Source organism: Chanodichthys erythropterus, chromosome 11 (genome assembly GCF_024489055.1).
Source record: "Chanodichthys erythropterus isolate Z2021 chromosome 11, ASM2448905v1, whole genome shotgun sequence".
NCBI classification, from domain to species: Eukaryota; Metazoa; Chordata; class Actinopteri; order Cypriniformes; family Xenocyprididae; genus Chanodichthys; species Chanodichthys erythropterus.
The window spans coordinates 8550747-8568696 of NC_090231.1; the positions used below are offsets into that span (position 1 = coordinate 8550747).

The following is a 17950-nucleotide window of genomic DNA, read 5'->3' on the forward strand; positions in this document are numbered from 1 at the left end:
ACCCTCATGCCGTTCCACACCCGTAAGACTTTCATTCATCTTTGTAACACAAATTAAGATATTTTTGTTGAAATCCGATGGCTCAGTGAGGCCTGCATAGAGAGCAATGGACATTTCCTCTCTCAAGATCCTTTAATGTACTAAAAACATATTCAAAACAGTTCATGTGAGTACAGTGGTTAACAATATAAAGAGATGAGAATACTTTTTTGTGCGGCAAAAAAATAAAAATAAAATAACTTAATTCCAGTGATGGGCTGATTTCAAAACACTGCTTTGGAGCTTTGCAAATCAAATCAGTGACTCAGAGCACCAAAGTCACGTGATTTCAGCAGTTTGAGTGTTTTGAAATCGGCTTATTATATTGTTGAAAAGTCGTTATTTTGTTTTTTTGGTGCACAAAAATATTCTTGTCGCTTTATAATATTAATATTGAAACACTGTACTCACATGAACTGATTTAAATATGTTTTTAGTTCATTAATGGATCTTGAGAGAGGAAATGTCATTGCTCCCTATGCAGGCCTCACAGAGCCATCGGATTTCAACAAAAATATCTTAATTTGTGTTCTGAAGATGAACGAAGGCCTTACGGGTGTGGAACGGCAAGAGGGTGAGTAATAAATTATATTATTTAAATTTTTGGGTGAACTAACCCTTTAAATAGTAAAACATTTAGCCTAACAGTATTACATCCTCTTATTTATTTATTTATTTAACCTACTGTTAAAATCAAGAGACATTATCTTCTGCATAAAAAAATCTGTATATATTATTCTTTTGATTTATCTTCTTATATCTTTATTTCTATCTAATTCAATTTAATTTACAACTGTAGCAATAATGATTTAAATACAGGCATGGCGTGCGGACATAGGCATGGCATGCGGACATTAAATGTGTTTTTCTGGTAGCCAGTCAGATGGATGTGGAAAGACTTGTTTGAGGGGTATGAAAACATAACAACCAAGATAAGGTGCTGTTTGGCAGACTCCTTTTGTCAATAAATAAGTAAATGAATATAAATCCTGAGACTTTCTTGTGTTATTATTGCTCTTTTTTTCCCAGATATGCAACTTCTATGTTCCTGCAATTGACCTTCCTCTGATTAACTGACCCCACACCACTAAAGGCAGTTTAATAACAAGTAAATTGTTAGTTGCGTTGAATATAAATGTTTTTTCTCTCAGTTCTGCTATTCAGTATTTGAATATCAACTTCATTCCTTGCAGTTTGCTTCAGACTGTTGTAAGTCTGAACACATGATGACTTATTCTTAATTAATTGACCATCATAATAGGCATAAAAAACTAATAAATTATGTGATATCTTATATTCTTCACTTGTATAAATAATACCTCAATTACGATAAATAAAGAAATAAACACCAAAGCAAGAACAGTTTTTCTTTTAATCTTCCACATTCTACTAGCTCGTAGCGTTCCGCGTGATCCACATTCTAATATTTTATTGGTTCATTCAGTCAAGTGGGCGGGACTAAGGAAGTATATTATTGAATGGCCCACCCTCTTCCTCATTGTGGTGAGAAACAGGCGGTGAGTATTGTTGGTTGTATTTTGACCTTTACAAAGTCAGTTTTAGATTTTAAGTTCAGCACGCATTTTAAACGCTCTTTAGATGTAAGCAGCGTTTATATGGTATGTAGAAACTCTGTTAATTGGTTACATGTAAAAGACGCATTAATCGCGCTTATCCAGGCGCGCAACGGCTGCTCGGCTGCTAAGCTAAGTTGTTAGCTTATTCAAATGTAGCAACGGAAATAGGTTTTTCTCTCGGGTCGCCGAGCACGTGAGTCTACGATTACTTGCTGTATTAATTTTTCATTACGATAAGTGTTTTTACGAACGTTAATACACCAAAGAATGTGCCGTGAATAAACAAACGTTAAATGTTCGTCGAGGCTTGCTAGTCAGCTAGCATTAAGTAATAACACGAGGCCGATGCGTATACAGTGCGAGGAGAGCTATTTTGTTCGTAAGAACTTGTTAAATTCTACTAAAAAATATACATATATATTTTTATATATACCTTAGACTTTTTGTGCGTGTATGTAGGGGAAAATGCATTTGCATAAACTGGTTTTACTTGATTGGCTTCTCAGGAAGTCCACTGTTTCGATTTCACTCTAACTCCAGGCGTGGTGTCGGGTTGTCGTTCGTATGCGTTGATTCTTAACAAACTCATTATGTAACTACAGTAACTTGTTTTGCAACTCATTGCAGTGTATCTTGTCTCAGTGTGTTTCAGGCTTTGCATACCACATCGGCAAAGATGGTGAAGATCTTCATTGGAAACCTGCCTCAGCAGGCCGAAGCAGAAGAAATAAAGTCTCTCTTTACTCAATATGGAACGGTCACCGAGTGTGCCATTATCAAAAACTTTGCATTTGTCCATATGGATGATCGCAAAAGTGCGACGAAGGCCATTCGAAACCTTCATTTGTACAAGCTGCATGGGACGCCCATCAACGTCGAAGCGAGTCGGGGCAAGAACCAGGGCCCGGTGAAACTTCACGTTGCCAATGTGGAGAAGGGAACCGATGAAGAGCTCAGAGCGCTGTTTGAAGAGTACGGCACGGTTACTGAATGCGCCATCATCAAGAACTTTGCCTTTGTACACATGAGCAACTCTGATGAGGCCATGGATGCAATCAAGGGGTTGGACAACTCTGAATTCCAAGGTATAAAGCCATAGCCTTTTCACTTCCCTTTCATATTTTTTATTTTTTTTTGCACATTGTGTAATACATCGAATGTTTTTGCACTTGCAGGAAAACGAATTCATGTGCAGATTTCAAAGAGTCGACCAAGAGGCGAGGAGGAGGAAGGCTACGGCCCCCCAGATGGTGGATATTGGCCACCCCGTTTCCCTGGTGACCGGCCAGAGCCCCCTGGTTATCCTAGGGGACGCTTTGGGTACCCCCCTGGCCCCCCTCCACCACCACCACCCCCTCCTCCCAGACGCCCCCCATATGCAGAGCGTGCAGCACCAGCATACGAGCGCGAACGTGGTGTGGTCGACTATTACGAGAAGTACCGCGCTCGCCCTTACGGCGTCTCCTCGTATGAGGACCGGCGTACGGGTGCCATTCCCCCTCCCCCTCCGCCCCCCTCATCTGCCATTATGAGAGAGCGACTGGCTGGCAACGGCCTCGACCCCTATGAGCGACGCCCCCTCCCACCCCCGCCATCCTCGTTCTATGCACGAGACCGCAGTCCCATCAGACGTGCTCCTCCTGCCCCACCAACACCCGCCGGGAATGGTTACTCATATGAGCGCTCTCGTCTCTCCCCTCTCTCCATGTCTCGGACCCCGATGTACAGCATGCCTCGGCGAGACCCCTATGCTGACAGGGCGGCGCCACCTCCACCTCCTGCGCGCTACTCGTATTAAAGTGCACCCCTGCGCTTTTGTAACCCAAGGTGAGAATAGGCCCCGCAACCCAAAAATGAGTTCTAAAATGACCTCTTAATGTAGAACCCAGAATTGAAGTACTTGGCCAGTTGTGCGTGGTGTAATTGATGCGCAAGTAGCAGTACCGTAAACTTTTTGTAAAAAAGTTTCAGGATCGTAAGTTTTTAATGGCCTTTTAATGGTCTTTTTAAAGTACTGCTCGAGCAACACTGAACTTCGTATCGAAGTGTATAGATTGTAAATTCAAATGACCGTATGGTATATTAAGATATCATTTCGTATAATTCAGATTATGCTTAGAAATCATCTTATTTGAACTTGGCTTGTCGATTCAGTAATGCCAGATGGCACTACAGCCGTTTGACTCATGTGGTTTGCTTTCTTTCCAGGTGTAAATTATTCAACAAGATCGTCGTCGTTGTCTCCAGGTGCACGTGCCGCGATTTGTCTTTGTCTGCCAGAGCGCGTTTCGTTCGCCTGCGCACCATAGTGGAAGAGTTCTGTTGCGGACTTCACATTCTATAAAACCGCTTTTACACGCTTAAAATCGTCCTCATGCTAAATTGTCAACTCTGCTTTTTTTTTTTTTTTTTTGCCTTGTTTTTATTGTTTAGCATTTGATAGGTGAGTAAAGCATTAAGCCAGATTACATAAATTAGGTTAACTTGGTGGTTTGGTAAAGACTTAAAGGAACGCATATAAAAAATCTTCTTTCAAAGAACACTTCAATGTATCATTGTATCTTTATCTTTAAAACTTGGAATGATCTTATCGTTTGTTATTAAATTACTGTAACAAGCGCTATGACAATTTTGATTTAGAACCAAAAATACATTTGTGTAAAGGGTTTTTTTTTTTTTTTCTCTCCCTTTCTTCTCTAAGCCTTTTTGTTAAAGTGCGGCATGCAAGTAAGAATACAATCTCCGCAGCAATAAAAACCTTTCCGTCTACTGGCTTTGTTGAAATTGTGCTGTAGTGTGCTTTTTAATTGCAGAGAATCGCAGTTCAAGGACTTTGTATCATTTTCTTTCATAGGAACATTGAAAGTTTTAATAAAAAGACTGGAACCTGGTTCGTCGTTTTGCTTTTCTTGCCAATCTTTTAAACTAAACTTGCCTAAGTAGGCATAAAAGTAACCATATAGCTTAGAGGTTGACATAAATTCGCATTAATAGCCACAACCTAGTTAAGTAGTATTACGGAGAAAGCAACTGCTTTTGCGGCGAAATGGAAGCGATTACCATCACTTCGTCTTCAAGGCTGTTCTTATTCCTTAAACTATTCCTGGTTTGTCCAAATAATCCTATTTATTTTGGTTCACTAAGTAGGTAGGCTTCCCAATATTTTCTTAAACAATAAGTGGTCACTTTTTAAGTTTGAAAATGTTTATGGCAGGTAAGTCACTTGATGGATTTAGTTTAACCACTCCGCATGCCTTATTGCTACATTATTTTAGGGTATATCTTTACTACACAGACTGCACTGACAGCACAGACTTCATTTGTATGATGATGCATTTCAATCAGAATGTTTTGGTTACTATGTAAGTGATATACTTAAGGATGACCTCATGACTAATGGTAAGTTTTATATAGTGAAGGTTAACTCATGCAATTTTCCCTGTCTCATTTCTATCTTGTACAAATTTTACAATAAAATCTACTGTGTGTGTAACTATGGCTACTCATTCATTTTCCTGTGGGACAAAATGCATGTGCCTCTTATAGTAATCTCAGCACAAAGCAACGTTTTCACTTTGCATACACAAAATGCATTAAAAATGGATGCACTTTCAATAAACCAATAAAGCTTTTACCCCACTTCTTGAACTGTTCTGGTTATTATAACACTGAATAAAATCGCAGTTGTGCAGGGTTTATGCACATGCGTAGAGGGATCAATTGCATCAAAAGTGTCATTTAAAGCAACCAGGTGGATCAGTAACTGGTGGCAATAACAAAAGTAGACATCAATAGTTTGTAGATTTAAAAATATATGTTATTTTTAAATACGTTACCTGATTACGCAGAACACGATTCGTTATGTAACATTAAGTTAGAACACATTGGGCTGTATATAATTCATTGCTGTATGTGCATCTATGCTTAAAAGATTTGACGTTTATTTTATCATACCTGAAAAATCTTAATTTTTAACGAAAAAACCTATTCAGATACGAATGCGTTTTTTTTGCTCGTGGACAGGAAGTGCTGTCGGTGACGGCGCGCGACTCCATTTTAGGCTTCATTCATCTTTGCAGGCTGTGAGATTACGCGCTCGCTACGGTAAGGTAATGATATTCCTACACGAGCAACTCTTCATATTACTCCAGTGCTAGTGTTTAGATGTTTCAAGAAGGTGGAGTGCTATAATTTCTTATTATAGTACTATATTTAATAATACGGCGACGTCTGCTTCGGGTAACTTTATGTAGTCGTGCTATAACTTAGCTTAGCTTTACAACATTGGCCTACAACTCTACAAACAAACAAAGAGCATCGGTCTTACTTAATCGTGTATCGGGGCTTAAATACCTACTTTAATGATGAAAACAAAACCTACGGGGTTTAACGTTAATTCGTTTGGGTGTGATGATCACGCGGGTAACTTACGTGGCCTAGCAACGCGAGTTAATTCAGCTGCGCCATAAAGTCCAAGAACTGAACCTGGTCTCCCATTTTACGCACTTTTATCAGGTCAGTGAGAACCACACAAAGCATTTTAATGCTGAGTTGTACGTTAATAATTCTGGCATGCACTGCAGCCACATAATCGATGTTAAAACAAGGATGGGATTAGGCTGTCTATGGTTTTGTAGGCCAACACAGCAGTAATGTAGGGAAACATCTGTTGATATAACGTGCATTTCGAAACTATGCTCCCTCTGTCCAGGAAAACCAAATAAAGATGGTTAAGATCTTTGTTGGGAACCTATCCTCAAGCACGACCGCGGAAGATCTGCGCTCTCTTTTTTCTGAGTATGGCAAAGTAAAAGAATGTGACGTCCTGAAAAATTATGGCTTTGTGCACATGGAAGGTAAGCAGGAGGCTGAAGAGGCAATCCGCAAACTCCACCATCACGAGCTGAAAGGTCAAGCCATTAATGTGGAAATGAGCAAAGGGAAACCCAGGGGCTCTACAAAACTGCATGTGAGCAACATCAGCAGTGGCTGCACCAATCAGGAGCTCCGGGCCAAGTTTGAAGAGTATGGCCCTGTGGTTGAGTGTGACATAGTGAAGGACTATGCCTTTGTTCACATGGAGCGAATGGAGGATGCCATGGAGGCCATCAGTGGGTTGGATAACACGAGCTTCCAAGGTGAACATTAACCTTGAAACAAGGAAATCCATGATTACCAAGGGTTGCATTTTACTCCTTAAATGTAGAACTTTTTTTTTTTCTTAGCATGGGAAGAATGTAATACTCCTTTTTAAGTTATCTGTAATTGCTACACAGAAAACATTTAAGACAATTGGCAGTTGTCGTCATATTTACTAATATTAAAGGGATAGTTCACAAAATCAAAATTCTGTCATTTACTCGCCATCAAGTCGTTCCAAATACATAAGACTTTTGTCTTGCGCACGTTTTTAATAAAACCTGAGAGATTTCTGTTCCCCTATTTTAAAGTCCATGTAAAAGTAAAACTGTAAAAAACCGAATAGTAAAACTTCTAAAAAGACACAATCGCTTTATCCATCTTATTTTTTGTAACTCTGAAGTAAGCCATTTTCCTTGAATGTGCTAACTAGATTAAAGGATTAGTTCACTTTCAAATAAAATTTTCCTGATAATTTACTCACCCCCATGTCATCCAAGATGTTCATGTCTTTCTTTCTTCACTCGAAAAGAAATTAAGGTTTTTGATGAAAACATTCCAGGATTATTCTCCTTATAGTGGACTTCAATGGAGTCCAAACGGTTGAAGGTCAAAATTACAGTTTCAGTGCAGCTTCAAAGAGCTTTAAATGATACCAGACGAGGAATAAGGGTCTTATCTAGAGAAACGATTGGTCATTTTCTGAAAAAATACAGCTGTATATGCTTTATAAACACAAATGTTCGCCTTGCACGTGCTTCCGCTTTCCGTATTCTTCACAAAGCCTTCGCTGTATGTCCTACACCTTCCCTATTCTACTTGCGGAACGAACGCAACGCAGCAAGTAGAAGAAAGAAAGACATGAACATCTTGGATGACATGGGGGTGCGTAAATTATCAGGAAAATTTTATTTGAAAGTGAACTTATCCTTTAACAAAGCACATCAAATATAGCAAATGGACTTTTGATTGGGGTACAGAAATCTCTAAACACATCTTTTGAAGATAAACGAAAGTCTTACGGGTTTGGAGTGACATGAAGGTGAGTAAATTATTACGATTTTATTCTTGGGTGAACTAACACTTTAAGTGATGTAAGTGCTCTTTGGCTGTCGTGATGCAATAATTCTCTTTTAAAATGACGGTTTACGTGAGCAGAAGAAAGTTTTACCTTGTCTTGCGTGTGTTCTCTTCCTTCCACAAGGCAAGCTGATCAAAGTACAACTGTCCACGAGCCGCCTCCGTACAGCGCCCGGCATGGGAGACCAAACTGGCTGTTACGTCTGTGGAGAACAGGGCCACTGGTCCAAAGATTGCAGACGTGGCCAGAACGGTAGCTATGGCGGAAGCATGGGGGGATTCCCTGGCGGTAGAGGTCCCCCAAGGGGCGGCCCGAGCTACGGCATGGGTGGCCCTGGAGGTCTTCCTAATAGAGGTTACCCAGTGGCAGGGCCACTTCCCCCTCCCCCACCCATGAGCCGGCGCCCCAGCTACGGCGAATACGGCGCGGATGCTCGAGAACGATACCCCAGCAGGCCACCGAGCGCCTATCCGGAGAGATCGTCCACATACGAGCGAGAACGCTACGGAAGCATTGACTATTACGAGAAGTATCGGGCTCGTCCGGCTGGCTCTAGCTTCTTCGAGGATAGGCCTCTCTCTATTCCCCCTCCTCCTCCCCCTCCCTCTTCTTCCTCTCTCTCAAGGATGCGGTTGGCTCCTCCCAGTCTCGATCCCTATGAGCGACGCCCTCTGGCGCCTCCGCCTCCCACAGCATCGGCGTACTTCTCGCGGGACCGTAGCCCAATCAGACGTGTGGGTGCCGGTTCAGAAGGCTACTCGTACGAGCGCTCGCGACTTTCCCCGGTCTCAAGGAGCTCATCGACATACTCTGTGCCGCGGGCCAGGGAGAACTACACCGAGCGGGTTCGATACGCATACTAAGCCACACACATGCTTAAGGTGAGCGAATGCGGGTCGTTAACTTTGACTCAGATGAGATGTCAGCGTGATCTGTTCTAAGCGAAAGCCGTTTCGAGTACAGTAGTAAGCGAAGCCGCTTTACTCGGGTTTAAAAGTACAGTCAGAAAATAATGCCTCTCAAAATGTTTCATCTCACAGAATGTTTGTTCCTGTTTTTTTTTAGGTTTTGTCAAGTGATGAGATTTCCCCTCCACCTATATGACTTTGCCTCGATCAGACGCTCCATCGGATTTCAAACACGCAGACACATTGATCACAACGCTTATTTGCTCTGCACATTAATGTTTGGAAACCGCTGTTTAATTTGCCCTTTCCAATGGAGACTTTGATGTATGATTGCAAAAATTAGTAGTTGTGATTTTTGTTTTTTTGCTTTGCTTTTCACTTGTGTCCAGAGATAAGGTGGGGTGTCTCATGTCAGCCTTTTTTTTTTTTTTTTTAACTCCGCTATTGCAATTAAAATCACTTTTTTTTGAGATTTTGAAGAATTTTACCCCCCCCAAGTCATGTTGTAATCCACAATTATTTACTTTTTTTTTTTTTAATGCTCCAAGACTTGTCTTCAGCTGTTGGGTTGGCTTGCCACTTAATTTCTTTGATTCAAGTTTTGTGAGGAAAATTTCTTTTTGTAATTAATCCTGCAGCTGCAAAAAGCTTCATGGGAAAATAAACTAAAATTCAACATTCCACTTTTCTTTTTATTCTTATTTGCTACTGGTTATTTGGTATATGCCAACTGTTCACAATGGAGTTTTATGTCTTGCTTGTTGACTTGTGTTGTATCATATAGGCATGTTCAACAGAACAGAGAGCTTGTCATGGAGCTTTTGTGATTTGGGAGCTTGGAGAAATGATGATACTGAACTTGTTTTGATTGTTTACTCCCCTGTTTGATGTGTTAGTCTTTAAAAAAAAGATCTGATTTAATATACAACTAAGTAGTTGGGCAGCTTTCAGAGGGATGCAAACTGTTTTCTGTTCTGTACAAACAAATGACTGTTTATGACAGGAGATCTTTAGATTGTAAGAAGATGCACCTAGATGAAAAGGTGGAATCTACATGAGAGTGAATTGGAAATTTGCATTAGATTTGCTTACCAACTCTCACTCAGGGCTCTATTCACCTTTTGAGGCCGCCTGCGTTTACTGGCGTTTCTTCTTTTTGGGTGCCTTGGGAAGCTCTGTGAAGATGTTTATAAATTTAATTTTCTGTAGTTTGTATGTTTCCTACAGAAGTCAGGAGTGTGTTTTATGAATTATCTTTTGTAATAAACCAATATTTTGGTGACAAAATAACTGTCTGTCTTTCATACTAAAATCTATTCTGTTTAACAATGATTTTTTTATGCAACTCAAGTACCCAACCTATGTGGTCGCCTGCTGCTTTAAAGCTCTAGTTAGAAAGCTATTACAGAAGGCTTTCACTATGAAGAAATGGAAAGGGGATGGGCAGCGTGAACAACATGCAATATCCAGCTAGCTTCGCGATATGCGACGCAAGAGTGACGCCATTTCATCTCGCACCGGCTCCTGCAAGAATTGTGAAAAGGTATGAATAACATCCATTATGCTTCATCTAAATTCGCAATGTTCTCTTGGCTGAACGGCTAATCTCTTATCTTGCATTTCGTATGTTTTGTGATGTTTCATTCGTGCACTACACTGTTTTTGTCCGTATTGCTGGTTAGCTAGTTGTTGCAGGGCTAGATGGACTGTAAGCTTACTTGATTAATATAGCCTACTAACTTACATTCAGTATGAATGATTTGTATTTGGTTATTGATACAAAGCTTGTCTCAGTGCATCAATATTTTAGATGTAGTAAATCAGTGCACATCATGTGTAGCTTTTCCCCATTGTCCTCCTGTAGTGATGGGAAGAAGCACGCCGCGTCGATTCTTTCGAGCAGTTCGTTGCTGACATTCCGGTGGCATACAAATAAATTCTCTGAAACGTTAAAATAAAGCGATTTGTAGGTGCGCATTTCTTATTGTAATTATGTTTTTAAAAATATTTTTGTAACTTAATGTTGCTGGCATCATTCAGCTCATAAAAAGTTATTTTGAACCTAATGCACATTTACATGAAACACTAGCTTTTTTAAAGGATTAGTTCACTTTCAAATAAAATTTTCCTGATAATTTACTCACCCCCATGTCATCCAAGATGTTCATGTCTTTCTTTCTTCAGTTGAAAAGAAATTAAGGTTTTTGATGAAAACATTCCAGGATTATTCTCCTTATAGTGGACTTCAGTGGAGCCCAAACGGTTGAAGGTCAAAATCAGTTTCAGTGCAGCTTCAAATAGCTTTAAACGATACCAGATGAGGAATAAGGGTCTTATCTAGCGAAACGATCAGTCATTTTCGGAAAAAACATGTGAATGTATATGCTTTATATAAACAAATGATCGCCTTCCAAGTGGATCCACCAAAACCACACTTTTGTATTCTTCAAAAAGCTTACGCCGTATGTCCTATGCCTCCCCTATTCTACTTACGAAAAAAATGTAACTGGCACTGCGCTCGTTCCTTAAGTAGAATAGGGAAGGCGTAGGACATGCAGCGTACGCTTTTTGAAGAATACGAAAGTGTGGTTTTGCCGGAAGCACTTGGAAGGCGATTATTTGTTTATATGAAGCATATACATTTACATTTTATACAAAAATGACCGACCGTTTTGCTAGATAAGACCCTTATTCCTTCTCAATCTATGGGAAAAATGCATAGGCTTTCGATCGAGGGAACCCATGCGCCGCTAACTTCCGGGTTGGCCTACAAAAACGCGTGATCTCTGAGGTACTCTATTGCATTGCTTAACTGCCATTCACAAAGCCTCTTCTGTAGCCTCCTGGGATAGTAAAGTGTCAATCGTACACACAATTGAGATTCTCGCCAGAAATAGTAGGACATCCGGGTACTTTTTGCACTCTTTTATGAGTACTCTTTTATGAGCCTCTGGTCTCCTCCTCTGCATACCGCTGTGTTACACATTTGTTTGTTTCTTTGGGGTTTTTTTTGCTAATCTTGGAGGCCTTAAAGCGTCTCTGGCTATAGCAAATAGCTAGAGATCCAACGAACCAATCAATTCCCAATGAAAGTCCCACACTTCATTTTTCTTTTTCCTTGTTCAAGAAGCCGTTTCACAGAGCTTATGTCAAAACAGAAGAAAAGACAATCGCAACTTCTGTTTCATGCCAAATTTAACTAACTTCTTACTTTCTGTTCCATAATTCAAATTCTCTGTAGACTTCAAATGATCACTCATCGGTTCTTTTCATTACGAACAGGACATGTCCGAAAGAGATGGTTCTCGAACCAATTAGTCTTTTAATTGTTGACCCGAGAACCGCTCGGACTGATTAAGCTATTCAGATTCAGAACCGATTCAGTTCTAATCAAAAGAAGGATTTGTTCAAGAATTGGACATGATATTGTCATCATTTGCAGCAAGCCTGTTAACATGTATACAATTTTCCATTATGGCATTTATAGCTATGTGGACATTTAATGTGTATTTTATTATTTAATTCTGCCTTTGTTCTGGCATCATCAGTATATGTAGCTTACCTGCCTATTTAGACATGCACTGCATGTACCTGAATTTTATATTTTCTTTTTCTCCCAACAGGGCCTGAAAGTTGATTATATGTATATACCTTTATACCTAAAATGGTAAAAATCTTTGTTGGGAACCTCTCGCCGAACACTACCACTGAGGAGATCCGCTCCCTCTTCTCTCAGTATGGCAAAATCTCTGAGTGCGACATTGTCAAAAACTTCGGTTTTGTGCACATGGATGACAAATCAGAGGCCGATGAAGCCATTCGAAATCTTCACCATTACATGCTGAACGGTTTGGCCATGAATGTAGAGATGAGCAAAGGGAAGCCCAAGACCTCTACAAAACTTCATGTCGGCAACATCAGCAGTAGCTGCACCAACCAAGAACTCAGGGCCAAGTTTGAGGAATATGGACCTGTGGTTGAGTGTGACATAGTGAAGGACTATGCATTTGTTCATATGGAGCGAGTGGAAGATGCTATGGAGGCCATCAGTGGCTTGGACAACACAGCCTTTCAAGGTGAACCAGTATGGTCCTTTGCTCAGTTTAGCTCAAAAAAATAATTTTATTGTGTGACATTTATAATAAAAGTGAGCCTCATTACAGGTTGGTAAGTAAAAACTGGTAAGTTATGAGGAGGAGAATTGTTCAGTTGGATTTGTACTTAGTTTACTATATGGAGATCATTAGAATATGACCATTTGTTTTAAAATACAGCAAGTTTTGTCTCAACAGCCACATATTTCCACTGAATGGAATAGAAATTATTTTAAGATAGGGAAATTGTGTGTTTTTTTTTAAATGAAATGAAGATTGATGGTATTTACTTGGTAATTAGGCATGCACAAAATATTAGTTCCATATTAGTAATTGTTCTTTTTAGAGAGCTCTTTATTTTGAAAAGGCCTTTCTCTTTAAAAGTGAGTGTCGGCTGTGCACATGTAATGATAGCAGGCTGTGTGTGTTTGTGCAAAGATTTTAAGTTAAATGTAGAAAAGGTTAAGTTTAAAAAAATCGGGGGAAAAAAGCTACAACAACCTATATTTGATACTTTGAAATCATATACTTTGAGACCACACACACACAAACACTTTTTTTTTTATATATATATATATATATATATATATATATATATATAATACCAAATTAATAATTCAAGTCCATTGGTTTCTTTATTTCTTTGAGCTCTATTACCAGGAATTATGAGACTTTTTTTAGTATTAATAATGTATAATTTATCTTCTTCCTGACCAGGGACCAGGGGCCTTGTGTATAAAACTTTCCATAGATTTCATCCTAAAACCATGTGTATGCCAGAACCTGCGCAAAATTCCCTTTATAAAACCCAGTAAGCTGGAGATTGTGCGTACATGCATGTACTACGTAATGCATACATGTACTGCATATAGTTTCCATGCACATTCCCATCCACGTGACACTGTGGTACAAGACATTAGGAAAATATGACTATAAATGCCATCACATTACATTGCTAAAAATCATTTACTGTCCTTGTCTTGTTTTAGAAAAAAAATAAATCAAAATTGTATAAAATACTGTTTTCAGTGAAGAGTTATTCTCATTCTCTTCCACTGGCCAAATAATATTTTTAATTGTTTTAAACAAATCAAATTTATGCATTTTTGCCTAAACGGTAAACACATTTTAGAATCTTTATATATTTTTAATGGAAACAGATATGCTTTATTTTTACATTGTAAATTATTGTCTGTCGTCATTGACAAAACATTTTAAAAATGAAATGTGCATATCTTACAGTTTCCTTAACCCTAACCCTAAGCACACCTGCGTTCAGCAGAGGATGTACAGTAGGCCTACTGTGTACAGTAACAACTCGTCAGCCATTCACAGATTCCTTCATTGTCTGTCATTATGCCGTTATGTTGTTTAGACATCTGCTTAGACGGACTAAGTATGCATCATTGATCATTATTCGCGTGAAAATATTTTCTCAAAACGTGAGATCTGCTATTTAAGGCACAATTTAAAGCGTGGTGTGTTTGGTAAGGGAGACATGCAAAATGTGCAGTGGTAAGAGGTCCCCAAGACAACTGGCATATATTTGCGCTTTTTTTTTATATATATAAATCCCGATATGTGTGTGTGGAAAATTGAGTACGCACATTTCAGTTCCTTTTTTGTGCATACGCAAAGTTTATACATGAGGCCCCAGGACTCTCTGGAAGAAAAGATTGCATAATCTCAAATGCTATATAAAGAATAAACCATTTGTCGGTTATCGGGCCGTAACATTTTTACATTGTGTTAGCTCTGATTTGCGGCAGATTACTGAAGCAAAATGGGTTTTGAACAGTGTTTCACGCTGACTTTAAATTACAACTGAACTCAAATGGTTGCGATTTTCATGTAAAAAAAATAATTCTGGCCATGTTTTTGTCGATAGCAGTGTTGAAACATAGCGTGAAATTTAAATTAACGGCTGCTTTGATCTTATGAACATTTGCTCCGTGTGCATGCTAAAGTAGTAAAATAGAAATATCATGGCAAATTCTTTCTTTTCCTTAAGGCAAACTGATGAGCGTGAAGCTTTCGACTAGCCGCCTGCGTACCGCGCCGGGAATGGGAGAGAGAACGGGTTGTTATCGGTGCGGGCAGGAAGGCCACTGGTCCAAAGAATGCCCATTGGACCAGAACGGCTCCTACAGAGAGGGCCCAGGCTCGGGAGGATATGGGCCTCTCAGGTTCAGTGCGAGTGGCGATCGTGGTGGCCGGGGTTTTCATCGCGGCTTCAGTGGCGAGCCGGCCTACGGTGGCAGCTTTGCACCCTCACATGGCTTCACCAGGGGAGCAGGGTATGGCATCCCTGGGTATGGAAGGGGTGTGGGTTTTGAGAGTGCAATGAGTTACGGTATGCCAGCGGGCTACGGCATCGGCGCGGATAATAGCATGGCCCCGGCGTATGGCAGTGAGGCTGCGTATGGGAGCAGTGGCGTGGCCTATGGCAGCGCGTTGCCGGTGTACCCAATACGGCGAGCGCCCTATGAGGAAAGAGATCCGTACGGTGTGGTGGACTTCTACGAGAAGTTTCGGGCACGTCCGTACGGAGCCAGTTATTTCGAAGATAGACGCGCGGTTCCACCTCCTGTCCCTCCTCCCCCGTCCTCCTCAGCGGTCGTGAGAGAGCACCTGTCCTCCTCTAACCTTGACCCATACGAGCGCCATCCCCTTCCCCCTTCTCTGGCGCCCACCTCTTCATATTATGTCCGCGAACGGAGCCCAATCCGGCGAGCTCCCCTTGAGGTGGAGGGATATGCGTATGAACGGTCGCGCCTCTCTCCTGTCTCTTCGATTCCCAGGAGTGCTGCGTATGACATACCGCGGGATCCATATGGCGAACAGGCGCGCTATGCTTACTAGCCTAATACCTGTGCGAACTCAGGTGAGATGTTTTTAGGATTACAAAAAGTTGGAGCAAAGTTTGATCAAACTGAAAGCTAGAGAATTACTGTTACTTTACCTCCTCCCCCCAACCTGAGAAACATTTAAAATTCTGTCATCATTTACTCCACCTCAACTTCTTTTGTGATCCACACTGAAAAAGTCATACTGATTTGGAACAGCATGAGGGTGACTAAATAATGACATAATTTTTGGGTGAACTAGTTCTTTAAAGTTCAGCCTTTCATATTGCAGTGATTTTAACAGTGTTTTTTTTATCAGTGTCATTGATCATCTTCAAATGTGGCAAGGTCCTTCGTGACAATAGCCTCATGGATATTTAGGTTACAGGTCAAATGTGTTTACAAATACTAAAAGACAAAAGACTAACAATTTTGTTTTCATACAGATTTGTAAAATTACAGCACTTACTTTCTGATACTTCTGAAGTCTTATAACAATTCATATTGGTGGTTTGGCAGTATGAGCACATGGAAGTCCACAGAATTGATAACTAAACAATTGACAGTTTTATTATAATCTCTTCTCTTTGCAGGCGTTTCTTGGTTGCTCATGGATCATTTTAGAAGTTGTGATGCATCCTGTTTTGGCTGGGTCAAAGACTGTACAGATGACCCACTTCTTGACACTAAACTACTTTTGTTGTCTTGAACTTGATGTAGCCCTGTGTTTTGTTTTTTATACATATAAAGTTTTTAATTTGATTCACAGTACAAATACCTGTAAATATTTTTTCCCTCATTAATAAAAGTTTAAAAGAAATCTTATCTGTATTGATCATTGCAGTTGTCTTTGATTTACACATTTTTGCAGTTTCTCCTTACACAATATGTCATCAATTGATAGTGGAAAGTAACTTTTAAAAGAAATGCATTGCAATATTGCGTTACTCCCTAAAAAAAAGTAATTGTTACTTTTTCTCGCCTAAAAGTTTTCACCCAACACTTGCTTTAGCAATAAAAAAATTAAACACAAATTTGATAGTTATCTAAATTAATTTTGCTTGGTTGAATTGGATCATAGAAGGTCAGCAGCAAAGAAATTGGTTCAGTTTAAATTAAGTATATTTGTATTAATATTCTGAGTTAGTTTCACTGTTTTTATTCATTTCAGTGAATACACCGCACAGACAACACCTCTGCATGGGGACCGAAGAGGTGCCAGGCCATAAATGGGAAAACAAAGTAACTTGCATTCTTTATTTGAAAAAGTAACTTAAAACTAATTGTTACTTTTGCGAAAAAAGTAATCTGATTATGTAACTTGCGTTACTAAATGCGTTACCACTAACTCTGCGGACACGTGGTGAAAAACTGAATATTAATCTTTTGCTCAATAAAAAGGCTTTCATAATTATTTTTTTCTTTCCCTCAGTTTATTCACTATGGCCAAGAGCTCTTAGTACAGAATATCGCAGATCAGCATACATGCACAATATTTATATTTTTATTTGCATCTAAACAAGAAGCTATTCATCATTGGTTCACTTGTTACTTTTCCTTTCTCTTTTAGTTTCTTGTTTTTAACTTTTCTAACCATCTGTTGACCCTTTGCTGTGATCCAGAACTATCAGCACTCCTGACTTTATGCTACATAAAAATACCCTCATTTCCTCTTATACTTCTCGAACATTTTTTTTTTCTTTTTTATTCAATAAGCATAATCAGCACAAGATTTATGTTCTTTTGATTCTGAATCTTTTAAATTATAATTATGATCATGAAAATAATTCTTCCACACACTATTACAGACTTGAATTTTAGTCTTCTGAGGGATCGGTGACCAACTCAACTGCTTTAAATTTCTCCTTAAAGAGAAAGAGGTAAAATGCACCAAGAAAACCCAATTATGACGTACAAGCTACAATGTACAGTTGGTGCTGATGTGTGCCATTCAAATAAAATCACAGCGTTTTGCTCTCTACCTCAAGGTGAATACATTAAAAATATATGATTTTTGTAAAAAGAGTTAGCAGTTTAGCTTGGAAATTATATTATGAAATGTTGCATGAGTGCAAATGTGTAAAAATATCTGTTAGATTTTCAAATTTATTATTCTCAATATTGTAAAAAAGGCATGTATCATCCTGGGACCCAGAAAAAAAAAGTTTAAAAAAATGAAAAAATAACATTTTTGAAAAATTATATTTTATTCATATGTTATGCTATGTCCTGTGTAGTGGACACCAGGACTAAGTTGTTTAAAAAA

The 17950-nt window shown here is 39.3% G+C and overlaps 3 protein-coding genes across 9 annotated transcripts; all 3 read left to right on the plus strand.

The window, feature by feature from the left end:
- Nucleotides 1-1497: 1497 nt before the first annotated feature.
- rbm4.3 (RNA binding motif protein 4.3) lies at nt 1498-5269 on the plus strand. Its single transcript, XM_067401408.1, has 4 exons — nt 1498-1556; nt 2259-2701; nt 2792-3443; nt 3825-5269. Exons 2-3 carry the CDS (start codon nt 2293-2295, stop codon nt 3412-3414), a joined length of 1032 nt encoding a protein of 343 aa, XP_067257509.1. The 5' UTR covers nt 1498-1556; nt 2259-2292; the 3' UTR covers nt 3415-3443; nt 3825-5269.
- A 389-nt stretch (nt 5270-5658) lies between these two features.
- Nucleotides 5659-9039, plus strand: rbm4.2 (RNA binding motif protein 4.2). 4 transcript variants are annotated; one of them, XM_067401405.1, is made up of 4 exons: nt 5659-5720; nt 6328-6754; nt 7960-8717; nt 8902-9035. In XM_067401405.1, exons 2-3 carry the CDS (start codon nt 6343-6345, stop codon nt 8697-8699), a joined length of 1152 nt encoding a protein of 383 aa, XP_067257506.1. In that variant the 5' UTR covers nt 5659-5720; nt 6328-6342; the 3' UTR covers nt 8700-8717; nt 8902-9035. The 4 variants fall into 4 exon arrangements, with proteins under 4 accessions (XP_067257506.1, XP_067257505.1, XP_067257507.1 ...); XM_067401404.1 differs by having other exon boundaries at nt 5683-5725; XM_067401406.1 differs by lacking the exon at nt 5659-5720 and adding an exon at nt 5733-6131.
- A 1147-nt stretch (nt 9040-10186) lies between these two features.
- rbm4.1 (RNA binding motif protein 4.1) lies at nt 10187-16498 on the plus strand. Of its 4 annotated transcripts, XM_067401402.1 has the most exons (4): nt 10187-10287; nt 12368-12820; nt 14850-15135; nt 16278-16399. In XM_067401402.1, exons 2-4 carry the CDS (start codon nt 12409-12411, stop codon nt 16306-16308), a joined length of 729 nt encoding a protein of 242 aa, XP_067257503.1. In that variant the 5' UTR covers nt 10187-10287; nt 12368-12408; the 3' UTR covers nt 16309-16399. The 4 variants fall into 4 exon arrangements, with proteins under 4 accessions (XP_067257503.1, XP_067257504.1, XP_067257501.1 ...); XM_067401403.1 differs by lacking the exon at nt 14850-15135 and having other exon boundaries at nt 16278-16498; XM_067401400.1 differs by having other exon boundaries at nt 14850-16403.
- Nucleotides 16499-17950: the final 1452 nt, after the last annotated feature.